At 47.4% G+C, this 13,610-nt stretch overlaps 1 protein-coding gene across 2 annotated transcripts; it reads right to left on the reverse strand.

Annotated features, from left to right (window-relative positions):
* Positions 1-263: 263 nt before the first annotated feature.
* On the reverse strand, positions 264-2,392 carry LOC125548530 (adenylate isopentenyltransferase). Of its 2 annotated transcripts, XM_087547422.1 has the most exons (2): positions 1,184-2,392; positions 264-998 (listed from the first exon to the last, which is right to left on the reverse strand). In XM_087547422.1, the coding sequence occupies exons 1-2, from the start codon at positions 2,205-2,207 to the stop codon at positions 919-921; spliced, it is 1,104 nt and encodes a 367-aa protein (XP_087403548.1). In that variant the 5' UTR covers positions 2,208-2,392; the 3' UTR covers positions 264-918. The 2 variants fall into 2 exon arrangements, with proteins under 2 accessions (XP_087403548.1, XP_048568067.1); XM_048712110.2 differs by having other exon boundaries at positions 952-2,392.
* Positions 2,393-13,610: the final 11,218 nt, after the last annotated feature.

Raw genomic sequence — 13,610 nt, forward strand, 5'->3', positions numbered from 1 at the left:
GTAGCAACGCAAAGGCCCGCAGCCAGAAACCGGGGATGCCGGTATAGTGGATCGCACATACCCTGACACACAGTATGTAGACAGAAAATAGTAAAATGAAAAAGAAATGAATGGAGAAGAGCACACGTCTGGACTCCAACTGTCTTCCTAGCTGGCACAACAAGAACACCAACTCACGCGTCCAGCACAATCCCCTCCCCCATAATCACACACTAAGCATGAGATTACAATCTAATCAGCCCTCGCACGCACCCTCAGGAATATTTTCAAACCAGAACAAGCGATCCACGCTTATTTATTGTTTATTACATAGAAAAAAGAAGAGGAATGAATCAACCAGAAACGACCAACATAACATGGTAGGGTGAAGTAAAATCTGGCTCCAAATGATCAATCGGCACATAACATGCAAGATGCAAAGCCAGGTCAAAAAAGGCACTTGTCCAGACTCTAGAGACGCCAATCTGTGATGCAGAGGAAAAGGAGGGCCAGCAAAGGAAAAGCCAGCCCCAACAAAAACCACACGCTCCTCAACAACACTGTTCAAGATAGGCAGCTGCCAAAAAGCAAAACTAGTTCAAATTTTGAACATGGCGGACTAGATTGCACTGTAGTATTGTACAGTGGTGTGGTGTGGTGTCGCTAGCTAAGCAGAGCAGATTCTGAAGAACGAAGAAGAGGAAGGAGAAGAGCCTCTCGATCCAGGGAGGAGGGAGGGGGGGAGAGAGAATTCACAGCCCCCCTGCAAAACTTGACACTTCTCTTGTCTTGTCTCCGTGTTCTGTCGTCGCGCCGTTCGCCGTGGCACCGCTATGGCCCCCACCGGCCCTGTCCGGTCAGCCGCCGGGCCCTCCAAAATCGGCGGCGGATCAGAAAATTTTGAACCCGAAAAAGCTCTCGAGCTTTTCCCTGTTCTTCTCACCCCACCATGCCACGGCATTGTCTCCGGGCGACTGACCCGTCCTCGTCATCGGCGTCGTCCTTGTGTCCGGACAGTCCTTGCCTGCCATGAACGGCCGCATGGAGGCGAGGCCCGTCGCGATCCCATGCCGCGGCCTCGGCATCGCACCCGAACCCGAAGCCTTTTCCTGTTCTTCTTACCCCACCATGCCATGGCATTGTCTCCGTGTCACTACTCCGTCCTCTTCGTCGGCGTCGTCGTCTCTGGACAGTCCTTGGCTGCGTAGGAACTGCCGCATGGCGGCGAGGCCCGGCCGGCGCACGTCGCGATGCCACGCCGCGGCCTCGGCGTCGCGCCCGGCGCCCGCGAGCCGCGCGAGGACGGTGCCGGTGGCGTCGAGGCGCCGAACGGGCCAGCCCCAGCCGTCTGCCATGCGCCGGATCTTGCCGACCTGCGCCGCCGCGAGCACCCGCGTGTTCGCCTTGATCTCGTCTACTGCGGCGGCGAGGCTCTTGCGCCCGGCGAAGTAGTCTCCGATCTCCGGTACTCCGATGGCCTTGCGCAGCCCGGCGTGCGAGGCCCGCTCGGAGGCCGACGTTGTCGCGAAGTATTCGCGGAGCTCCTCGACCATGCCCTCACCCAGCATATCGTCGACGCGCCGATCGAGGTATTCGTCCAGAACTGCCTCGTCGACATCGACCCAGAGGAGACAGCAGGGGAACCTGAGCGCCGGCCGGTATCCGGTCGCCGCAGCGGCGAATGGGTCCCGAGGGGCGTGGTCGTCAAATCGCTCGGCGAGGAAGGCGTGGATGAGGGAGTTGGACCCGCCGGCCACCACTGGCACGCGCCCGCGGGCCGCGATGTCGGCCGCCGTGGCGGCGGCGAGCGAGCGGAACGAGGAGGCGGGCAGCTCGCCGGTGTTGGCGCGGATGGCGCCGAGGAGGTGGTGGACGACGCCGCGGCGGTCGGCGGGCATCACCTTGTTGGTGGTGACGTCGAGGCCGCGGTAAAGCTGGATCTTGTCGGCGTTCACCACCTCGCCATCGAGCTCTAGGGCCGCGTCGATGGACAGCTTGGTCTTGCCGGTGCCCGTTGCCCCCACGATCACCACGAGCCTCGTGTCCCCACGTTCTGCCTCCGTCTTGGTGCCGCTACAGCTGCAGCTGCAACAACCCCTGACTCTTGTCCTTTCCATGCGCACACTGGGCCATCGCGGGCGCTTATGTGTGCCGCCGCCGGCGGCGATGGCCGCGGACGCCATCGGTGAGCGGACGCCGCTGCCGATCGTGCTGATGAGGCGGCTCATATAGGCGACTCAATCCCGCGCACCCCACCAGTCACCTCGTCGCAGTAGCAGCGGGGACTCGCTTATTGCCACGGGTTGGGAAATATCAGCTGAGAGTGCCACGGCATTCTGCCGGAGGGAACACTCATGCGCGGCTTGTTGCTTGCAGTCTTGCACGGCTGGTATCTGTATTTGTGCCACTTACAGTGTCATTGCCAGTTCATGGGGATAACATATATATAGTGTATCAAATTTAATACTAATGTTAGTCCAAAGTTGTACTAAAATTGCAACACCTATTTTGGGACGGGAACATGTGAGCTGCCTGCAACGCAAGCCGGAAAACCCGCACCAGTTCCCAAAGGGTCGTTTGTTCATTGAGGGTTTGTGTCCTCCTCAGAGAGGCGAGGCGAGGCGAGGCGGCGGCTCTTTGCTGATGGAATAAGGTTCTTCCCGCCTTGTCCCCGTTTCGATGGTGTTTCTAGCATTGTTGGAGGGCGTGTGGAGGTTTGTCTCCGACGGATCTCACAGGATTCGGTCGGCGTTTGTCTTCGGTGGATCCATGTGGATCTTGTCTTCATTCGTCCGTGTTCATGTGTCTACAAATTGGATCCTTTTGATCTACGCTTCTCTTCATCGGCGGCGGATGCTGTTCTGGTGCGCTGGTCCTATGGGGTCTTAGCACGACGACTTCCCGACTGTCTACTACAACAAGGTTTGCCCGGCTTCGATGAGGAAGGGGCAAAGACGGCGGCGCGCCTTCGGCTCGCTCCAGTGCAAGTAGTCGTCGCTAGGTGGTCTACGGACATAGATGTGTTTTTTACTTCTGGTGTTCTTTGTACTACCTTGACAGTTGATGAATAGATCGGAAGTTATTCCCTAAAAAAAAACTAGGAGCATAGCATAGGGGAGTTGTGAGCAAGGATATAGTTCATACATGACGTAGGATATAGTTCATATAATATCATCGGACTACCAAAATTCGGCATGTGTTCTACTAATTCATAGGATTATAGAGGAAATTCATCCACCGCCGTCCTTGTCCTTCCCTCCTTTATCGTCGTTGTCGCGGAAGTAGCCCTGAGAGATGCAATACAGATCAATGCTAATTTGCTCAGCGCTAGAGCTTGATGGATCGGAGCCTCACCGTAGATGTCCTCCTTTGTGGAAGGCTTGGCGGGGCACTGACGGCCCAACCATGGTCCGCCTCGAGGGAATGGACCGCCCGGGCGTGGCGCTTGTCCCAGATCCGGCTACAACTTCTTTCTCCGTGGCACCGCGTGTAGAAGCACTCTCACAACGAGCACGCCGTGCCTCGACCTCTGACGGTCCGCCATAGTGGCCGCATCTGGGGCATACGAGGCCTTGCACATTGGCGTCATTGACCTCATACTCCGAGCTTGACGTCGCCGGGACAAGGACGGGACAAGGACCTAGCTTCGGGGAGCTGCAGAGCCTCTCTCTTAGTCGGGGTGAAACCTTTTGTCGGGAGCTTGCTCAGCCGATGGGTCGCGGTTCACGATGCTGACTAGAGGGAGGGGTAAAGAAGGCATATTATTAACCCCAACTATCCAAATGTGATTGTTACATGCCTCTTTCGATATAGGGTGCATTATTACTTAAAAGGTTTAAGCATTACACCTGGCATCTGCATAACTGAGATGCATACATCCATAACCAAGTCCAAGTTCCAAAAAAAATAGAAAAAGGCGGAATACAAGTAATGATGCAGAGACTGTATAATGCCCAAGACGTAGGAGGGCCAATCCGAAGATCATGTTGCCATCCATGTCGGGTAAAAATATCCCTCCCCATGGCCTCTATCGGGGATATACCCCGCGGTATGACTCGGCCAGAAATATGACCAGGCCGGATTTGGCGACTCACCAGAGACCTGGCTGATACTTGGCGACTCACTGGAGACCCGCCCGAACCTCGGCGATTCATTAGTAACCCGGTGGGAGGGTCAGACGATCGACAAGACCCAACGGCCCTGAAGCCGGCTCGTGGGAAGGCCGGCTTATGTTATGGTGGGCCGGCTTAAGAGGAAAGCATAAGGAATATTTCCTTATGAAGGAAGCAAGACTAGGACTCCACTTGTAATAGAGTAATCCTAATCCAACTAGGACTAGTCATGTAACCCACCCCTTCAACTTATATAAGGAGGGGCAGGGCACCCCAAGAGGGACAAGTTTTACAAGTTAAGACATACAAGTCAATAGCTCTCGAGAGAGGGGTAGCCAACGAGCACCCTTGTAATCGTGAGCATCATCATCAATATCAATGAAACAGGATGTAGCCTTTTACCTCCATCATGAGGGGCCGAACCTGGGTAAAAACCTCGCGTCTCTCGTTCCGCTCAACCCCTCTCAAGCTACCACATAGATGCGCTGGCCTCACGACTAAGTCTTCACACTAAGGACATCTACCGTGACAAATCCACGACAGCCTCCAAGCGTGTGCACACCATCGTAAAAATGTCTCGATTCTCCACACGTTGTAGAGACAACCCTAAACGGAGCGTACCCGTACATATGTAGATAACCTGTAGTAGAGAAGAACTTTTATCGTTAAAAATCTTATCATTTCTACATAGCTAAAACCACCGTATCACAGTAAGCGCTCCCACCTTGAGAAGAATTCTAAAATTGTTATTGATCCCATGTAACCAGTTGCCAAAAATATTAGCAACACTACATGGAGGATACAAGCCGGAAGTTACTTGGATGACTTTAGAATGACCATTTTGCATAGGAAGACAAGTCTTTTATGGTCTCATCATGGTGACAAAAAACACAATGCACACTTCCATGCTAGTTCCTCTTAATAAGGTTATCTCTGGTAAGAATGACACGTCGAGTCGAAGGTACCACGCAAAGACTTTATTCTTCAGTGGTATCTTCATCTTCCAAATCATTTTATTATTATCAACTGGTATATATGACTGGATCAGCGCTCTATACATGGACTCCTCCGAGAAATTACCAATCACGTGTAGGTTCCAACGAAATACATCGGTCTCTTGCAACAATTGCATCATGGACAGGCGTTGTATCTGTTCAATGATTCAAGTCTAGGACCAATTAAATCTCTCCTGAACGTCACATTCGGTGAAAAGGGTTCCATAAGCGTGGCGATAGTACCACCCTTATGACGCACAATATTGTATATGGCAGGAAATTGTTCCCGGAGAGTGGTATTGCATAGCCACTTCTCCTCCTAGAACCCAATCTTCTATCCATCTTTAATGGTGAAGGATCCATGGCGGAAGAAATGTTTCTTCGTAGCCATTAGACCAGCTCAAAAGTGTGAGTCCCCAGGCTCCCAATATACGTGAGACACCACCTTTGAGCCAACATATTTTCTTCTTAGGAGGGTTTGCCACACACCATCTTTCGTAAGTAACTTAAACAACCATTTGCCAAGTAGGGACATGTTTTTAACCTCAAGGTCATGAATACCCAACCCTCCTTGGTCTTTGGGACGGCAAACCACACTCCATTTAGCCAGTCGATATTTCTTCTTTTCGCCATCTCCTTGCCAAAAGAATATTGATCGAAAATAATCCAATCTATGTAAAACTCCTTTAGGCAATTGGAAGAAGGAAATCATATACAGTACTATATTACTTAGCACTAAGTTTATGAGGACTCATGAGGCTGGGGCCATCAAAGAAGAAAACCATAGACCTCGTGGGCACGGGGGTCAGAGACGTCGTGCGCATGTAGTGTCTAGAAGGTTTTCCATCAGACCCCATGGGCACTGGGGTTAGGAGCACCGTGCACATGGGGTGTGTCTAGAGATATTTCCATGGTCTCCGTGGGCACGCCCCCTATACCTAGTGGGCACAAGGCGGGCAAGCCGAAACACAAAGGAGGGAGGGTTTAAGGCTATTCTCTTTGTGATGGGTGTAGGATGGCTAGTCTATATATTTTGCACGATCCCACACTTTAATCCAAGAAACTCAACGCCTCTTAATAGTGGGATTGTTCTATGACTTAATAGGAACCAAAACAAAAATCTCGAGTCGTCGGATAACCACATTAATTTTTTATTTTTGAAGTGGGGTTCAATCATCTCCATATAAAACCCCTTGAGAAACCAATGACTTGAGATATGCTTAGTAATCGTCGTTGGTCTCACTAACCACATTACATCACACCAAAATACCATTAGGGGTTAAAGTGCACTTATAATCTCTCCCTTTTTGGTCAATTGATGACAATAAGGTTGGCGCATGGCACAATGAATGAATACATGCAACACTATGACCATAGAAGAAGCTCCCCTTTGGTATGTGCATTTATTCAAATAAGCTTGAAATGCAAAATACAAACATACAAGGAGCCCCCCTACATCAATAGATAAGTGCAATAATTATGAGTGAAAGCACATAATGCAAGGATACATTGCACAAGTGCTTGACATGTATCAACAAGTTAAACAAGGGCGATGCAAAGATCACATGCAAGATAACCCTAGTTGGTTTTGTGTCGCCTATAAGCTTTCAAAGTGTTCTTTTGTTCTCCCGGAAAGTTCTATAACGGTTTGGTGCCAACCTCATGGTCAAACACTAGTGATTTGTGTTTGGGCTTATTTTGCCAAGGTTCAAGAAGAAGGCGACGATATTGTATGTCACGAAGATCAGACTCTCCAGTGGAGATTAGCATCCACCAAAGGATGTGAAACTGTGGTCACTTAATTCCCTAACCTTTACTTTCAGCTTATGTTGCTAGCCAGCTCATGTATCTTTTTTTAAGAAAAGGAGGACACAACCCCCGGCTTCTGCGTCATAGTAATGCACACAACCATATTTATTGATTATTAAAGAGTATGCGTATCAACATTCAGCACAACACAAACACACCGGGAAGATAAAAGGCCATGATTGACGCATAATAGGAAAATATGCCTACAAACATAGCCTATGATTGGACAACAATCTAAACCAGTTGAATTATCATGTGCTATTGTCTCCTATCAGTTGCACTCAAACATCATATGTGCCTGCCCTTCAGCACTCTGAAGTAAGGATCATGTATGGATCCATTTGGTACGTAGCCATGTAAATGACCTGCAAAAAATTGTGGATCGTCCCTCTATTGAAAACACAACCATTTATGCAAGTTCCATAATGCCCAAAGAAAAACACACACTTCCTCATGGATGTGTGCCTTAAATTTTTTTTGACCTGGATGTGCCTTAAATTTAGATCTAGTCCCACACAACAAGTTATGGAACAAATTTGCTACACTAGTTAATGGCGACAAATTAAAGGCAACAAGGAGTATACATGAAATAAGAGCGGTAAAGGAACAAGTAATAAAAATATGATGATTTTTTCCTCTTCATCACAAAATCAACATTTTCTACTACCTTGTTAATTTTGGTTTGCCACATTATCCTTGTTAAGAAAACACGTCCGTGTCAAAACCGTTTTTTAATCTTTACCAGAACCTTAGTTTTCCAAATATGGTGTCTACGGAAGACAATTCAGATATTCAATAAGATTAATATACATGGATATAAACAAGAATACACTAGAAGAATGTATACACGAGTGGAAGGAATTCGGCTCATTAGTTAAGTTGGTTGACATCAATAGTTGAACTAAATCTAGCCATGTCACCCACTTATCCCCGACTAAGGCACGTCGAAACTATATATTGAACGAACTTGTCTCTAATACTATATGAACATAATTCCCTTTTTTGTTGCACAATATTATCAAGGTTGAGTATTATAAAGCTAAAGATGTATCCACAGCGTTGAATACTCACATAGAAACTCATAGTCCTCCCATCGGCTAACTTAAAACAACCTCCAAGAAAGTTTACTTGCATCAATTAAATGACACGCAATTGCTTATTCGTGGAATTGTTTGTACCAGTTGTATCTAGTCATATAGGACAATTCATTTAGTCACATATTTAGAGAACTTATAATTATGCTTAAAGAATTAAAAAAACTCGTTAGTTGCCTATTTAGCTCCACTCTAGTTTAAAACTTGCTAGTTGCCTATTTACCTCCACTCTAATCAACATTTTTTATCCTTTCTAAAGAGTGATGTAATATCAAGAGCGAACAACCCACAATGATTCATTCTTCTCTTCTCGCTCTTCTCGTTTTACACGATCCAAATACTCATTAACTTCAGATAGCTGGCCACACCTGTCGTGTGGTCACCATGACTCGGGATCTAATATTTAATTCTTTACTATTCCCTTGTTCCACAATGTAGTAAGTATAGATATTTTGAGAAGTCAAACTTTAATAACTTTGACCAAATTTGTAGATAAAAACATATACATCTAGAATACCAAATACATTTCATTAGATGCATCACAAGACATACTTTCATACTGTATATATTTGATGTTGTAGATATAAATAGTTTTCTCTATAAACCTGGTCAAAGATTGTAAAGTTTGACTTTAAAATAATAATCTATAAACACTACATTATGAAACGGAGGGAGTATATGACACCCCGCACGTTGTTGCGGGGATGTTTCGTAATATACTTCAATGAAATTGGAAGATATTCAGAGTAATAATATGAGAACTAAAACGTAAAATACATATGATTTATTGTGTTTGATTATTGTATAGTTGTAAAATACTTATATTAAATATAAATATCATAATCAAATGTGGATTTTCGTTCATGTTTGCATGTTGAAGTGACTTTTCTATGATTGGTTCCGTGTTATGTTGAACCCTTTTCCATGCATATTCATGATGAGGTGCCATGCTTGCATGTTAAGGGAAATAGTTTAATGGGGGCTAACCATTTGGACATAGAAGATATGCACTGAGAACATTCACGGGCACTTCTCTGAGATCATTGGTAAGGCTCCGATGAGCCAAACGGATTTCAACTGGCAGGATCTCAATCTCGATACTTGCAACTTGCACGACCTTGTTGCACCATTCACCGAGAAGTAGGTGCGTGATGCTATTCACCATATGCCTAGTGACAAGGCTCCTGACCAGACGGTTTCACCGGTGATTTCTTAAAGCAATGTTTGGTGATCATTAAAAATGATTTCCCGAGGGCTATCAACCACTTTGACAACCTGCATGACGCTAACCTTTCTTGGCTCAACTCCGCCAACATCATGATGTTGCCTAAAAACAAGGGCGCAGAGGGCGTGGACGATCATAGACCTATTAGCCTCATTCATGCATTTGCAAAGATTATAGCCAAAATTCTAGCCATGCGGCTAGGTCCTCACATGAGCACCCTCATTTTCAAAGCCCAAAGTGATTTCATCAAGAGGAGGAGGATCTATGATAAATTCATGTATGTGCGCAATCTCGAGCATAGGCTTCACAAGAGAAAAAACCTTCCTATTGTTCAAGATTGACATCTGAAAGGCATTTGACTCGGTTCGTTGGGAGCACCTTCTTGATGTACTCCAATGTAGGGGCTTTACTAGAAAGTTCAGAGACTGGATTGCTGCTTTGTTGTGCTCCTCGTCATCCTGAGTGTTTCTCAATGTTGTGGCCAACCCCCATCAAGCATGGCCGAGGCTTACATCGTGGATCCACTATCCCCATTTCGTCATTGCTATCGACCACCTTAAACACATCCTTGACTTGGTAACATCGCATGGCCTCCTTCACAAGGTTAGGGGTCAGGGAGCCATCATGAGATCTTGATTTTATGCGGACGGCACACCATATTTATGGAACAAATGAAGAACAACATTGATAACTTTGCTTGCATACTCTGTTGCTTCGGGGAGGTCACCAGTCTATCCATCAACTTCCAATAGTGTCGTCGCCCCCATTCGTTGCTCTAATTGAAAATTTTATGGCATCCTCACTAGTCTTTCAACCACCTGTGCCTCCTTCCCTATCAAGTACTTGGTCCTTCCTCTCTCAGTTTGGCAACTTAAGAGAACCGATTTTCAGTTCATTGATGACAAGATTTCTAAGAGGTTCACTCCTTGGGACAGAAGGAACATCACCACCATGGCCCCTTGGTGCGCCTGTCAAGTCCGTGCTTACCTCCCAAGATATCTACCGTATCACTCCACTCATTCCACCTTAGGCTTCATAGAATTAACAAAGCTGAGCAGATATTTCTTTGGTATGAAAAGAACAAGACTATAGGTGCTCAATGCAAGGTCAATTGGGACACCGTTTGCCTCCCGTGTGGCTTTGGGCGGCTAGGTGTGCAAAACCTATTCAAGTCAGTCTCTGTTCTTTGTTTACAATGGCTTTGGTTCAAATGGAAGCAGCTGACCAAGATATAGGTTGGTATGGAAGCCCTTGTGATGACTTGAAACATGATTTGTTGTACGCCTCCACTATCATTAGCATCAGTAATGCGGAGCATGCCTCCTTTTGGGATTCTCCATGGGTTAATGGCATATGCCCTAACGAGATTGCACCCTTGATCTTTGAGTCCCGTTGCAAGCATTGCAAGGTAGCCGAGGCTTCGAAAGATGGTGCTTGGCCCTCTAGAATAAAGCTTCCCACCCTTTGGAAGATGGACCATATTTGCCTAGTTGTCTATCTTTGTGTCAAGTTGTGGGATTTTCTGCGACCCATGAGGGCACTGAGGATGACATAATTTGGAAGCAAACTCCTAGTGGACACGCCCCATCCTCGAGCACATGGTTTGGAAGGTTGGGAACCTTTGATGGTCTGTTTTGTGCATGGTTGGCCATCCAAAATCGAGTTTGAACCATCGATGGAAAAGTGTGGGTATGAAATTGTGTTTTAGGGCCCATTTGATGAAATCGTTAAGCATCTCTTCTTCAAGTGCCGGTTCTCTGTCAGGCATTGGGGCATGATTAAAGCATGGTTCAACCTTCACGCCGTCGGCATCTCCTCTTGGGGCGTGATGCATTCCATCAAGGAGTGTGGAGCAGCATGTCAGAAGCGCACATACCAAATCGGAAGGCCATGGATTCTCTCAGCATGCTCTCATTTTAGACTATCTGGAACAAGCACATCATGCGAGTTTTCTGCCACAAGTCCGCGCGTCCACCTATACTCCTTGCTAGAATCAAGGAAGAAGACACCATTTGGTCCATTGCGGGAGCCAAACACTTGGGGAAATCATGTTGGAAGAGTGAGCGATTAGTTGTAACAGTGTCATTTATAAAACTCTCATTCCTTAATTGATGAGGCAGGTCTTTTGTCAGAAATAATAATACAAATACACCAACACAGCGGATCAGCCGCATAACGCCATAACCTACGGTGTAGCTCGCGTTGCTCTTGCTCATGTGCAGGGGACTAGACAAGATGTCAAAGGCACCCCTTGCACCCCTTGCGCTCGGCGCCGCCTCCTCGCGGCCGTTGCTAGACGACTGCGGCCGCCGGCTGATCAGGAGCCGCTCTTGGCCAATGCCTTGGCGCCGGCCAAGACCCAATTATAATCTACCTTTTTCTTTTAGGAGGCTTTGAGCTATTTTTCAGGAACCCTATTGTATATTCAATCGCTAACTAGTGGGCTCATTCTTACATGATTTGTTTTGCGGAACATGTGCCATCCCTAAAGACGTTTTGCAGTATGTCATACTCCCTCTATCAGTGTCTAATGCATTTTTCAAGGCTCACTTCGACCACATATTAGAGCAATAATATATGACATGCAAGTTACATAAACTATACAGTCAAATTAATACGTGAAATGAGCTTTCAATAATATAATTTTTACATCATACATCATATATACTATTTAATCGTATCAAAAGTCAAAGGCAGTCTCGAAAAACATATTAGGCCCTATATATATAGGGAGTATCGATTTTGCAGAACGAGATTTTGCGGTATATGCTGAGTTGCTCTTATTGTGTGAATTCACGGTTACAGGACGAGTTTCGTAGTGCCATCGAGTGCTGGGTTGTCTTGAATAGGAGCAGCACGCAGGGAATTTCAGTGGATGTTGCTTCGTTCTGCACGCGCAGGCGCACACTCGGTCCATCTCCGCGTTTCGGGGCTTCCTGTCCAGCGATCCGCGTAGCAAGCTAGCATTACTGACCGACAGATGTGGCTCTACAGTTGAATGTTTCTCCGAATCTCGACGTATTCTCCTAAATCCTAATCAGTGCTGACCATGGTAGATGATTAGATTTTCTTACCTTCTTTATTCAGTTCTGCTCCCTTCACCATTAGCAGTGCTCACATTGCTTCCTGATTGCGCATCCACCGGCCCTTCACCATGGTAGATTTCGTTGGGACTCGAATCCAATGCAGATTTCATTGCTTCTCCACAGATCTTTATTTTCTCTAGCTGAAAACAGTGTACGCAGTAGCTAGTATCACGTATAGCAGTGTACATGCATCAAGATCGACGAGCCAATTTGTAGGCTAGAGATCACGAATGTAGTCCATTTTGTGTCAGACCTGAAAAAGGCAACTTTCAGCAGCTTAATTCAACAACGTCATTCTTCTCCCAAAGAAAGACGGCATGAAACAGCAAATAAGCCTCATCCGTGTCATCACGACGATTACTGCAATGAGACATTCACGAATCAAGACATTCTGAGGGGTAAGAATTTTTTGAAGAACTTTTGAAATTAGAACGCCATGCTCTCATCCTCCTCGATCTTCCCAAATGGATACCTGGCTTAGGAAATCTTCAACACGGACCCTCAAACCTCCCGCAACTGACCGGACCATGTGGTCGACATGTTTTGTCATCCAACTCTGCATCGCTCCGTTCAGCGGTCCGGACACACTTTTTTCCGCAAGCGGAGACAAACTAGGGGGAGGGTTGCTGGCGTCCAGACTGATGCCATGCCCGCGTCTGATTAACCGGGCCCACCAAAAACACATTTCCCGCGCTCGCGCGTTTTCCTACTCAAAGCCAGCTGGCCGCATTCATGCCGGCCCAGAGCGGACGTGACTGCTCACTGGAGCCGGAATTGAAGCGGCTCGCAGGCCGAGAGCGCCGCCCGTTGATCGCTCGATATGCACGCATCCGTCTGCCCACCTACCTCCGTTAAACCGACATGTGCGTCAAGGAACCTACTCTGGTGCCTGAGCACCACAAGTCTGTTCCTGTGCCAACGACCATTAAACACCTCTTTGGCTGGCTCCTTGCATCCGCCCGCTATATAAACATGTCCAAGCGCCAGGAAAGAACCACACCTCACCTTTGCTCTCTCCATCTCCTTCTTGCACAACACCCACCATGGCCTCCGGAAAATAGAAGGATTTCTTTGACATTGCTGCTGCCTAGGTTGCCCGATGAGCCACGCCGATACAGGTTGGCTTGCCCGCAAACCCTTTGGATCCAATGCTACCACCATCGCCACACGCTCCTTGCCCATCCAGGCTGGACAACGTCGTCTCCCGGCAAATCCTCCGCGAGCAATGGTGGCAACGCGTCAAGCAGGTGGGGAAAGAAGCCATGGCGGCGGAGTCCGGCATGTCCGCGGCCACCGCGGACAGCGAGGAA

Source organism: Triticum urartu, chromosome 3A (genome assembly GCF_056163025.1).
Source record: "Triticum urartu cultivar PI428250 chromosome 3A, HENAU_Tu73, whole genome shotgun sequence".
In the NCBI taxonomy this organism is placed as follows: domain Eukaryota; kingdom Viridiplantae; phylum Streptophyta; class Magnoliopsida; order Poales; family Poaceae; genus Triticum; species Triticum urartu.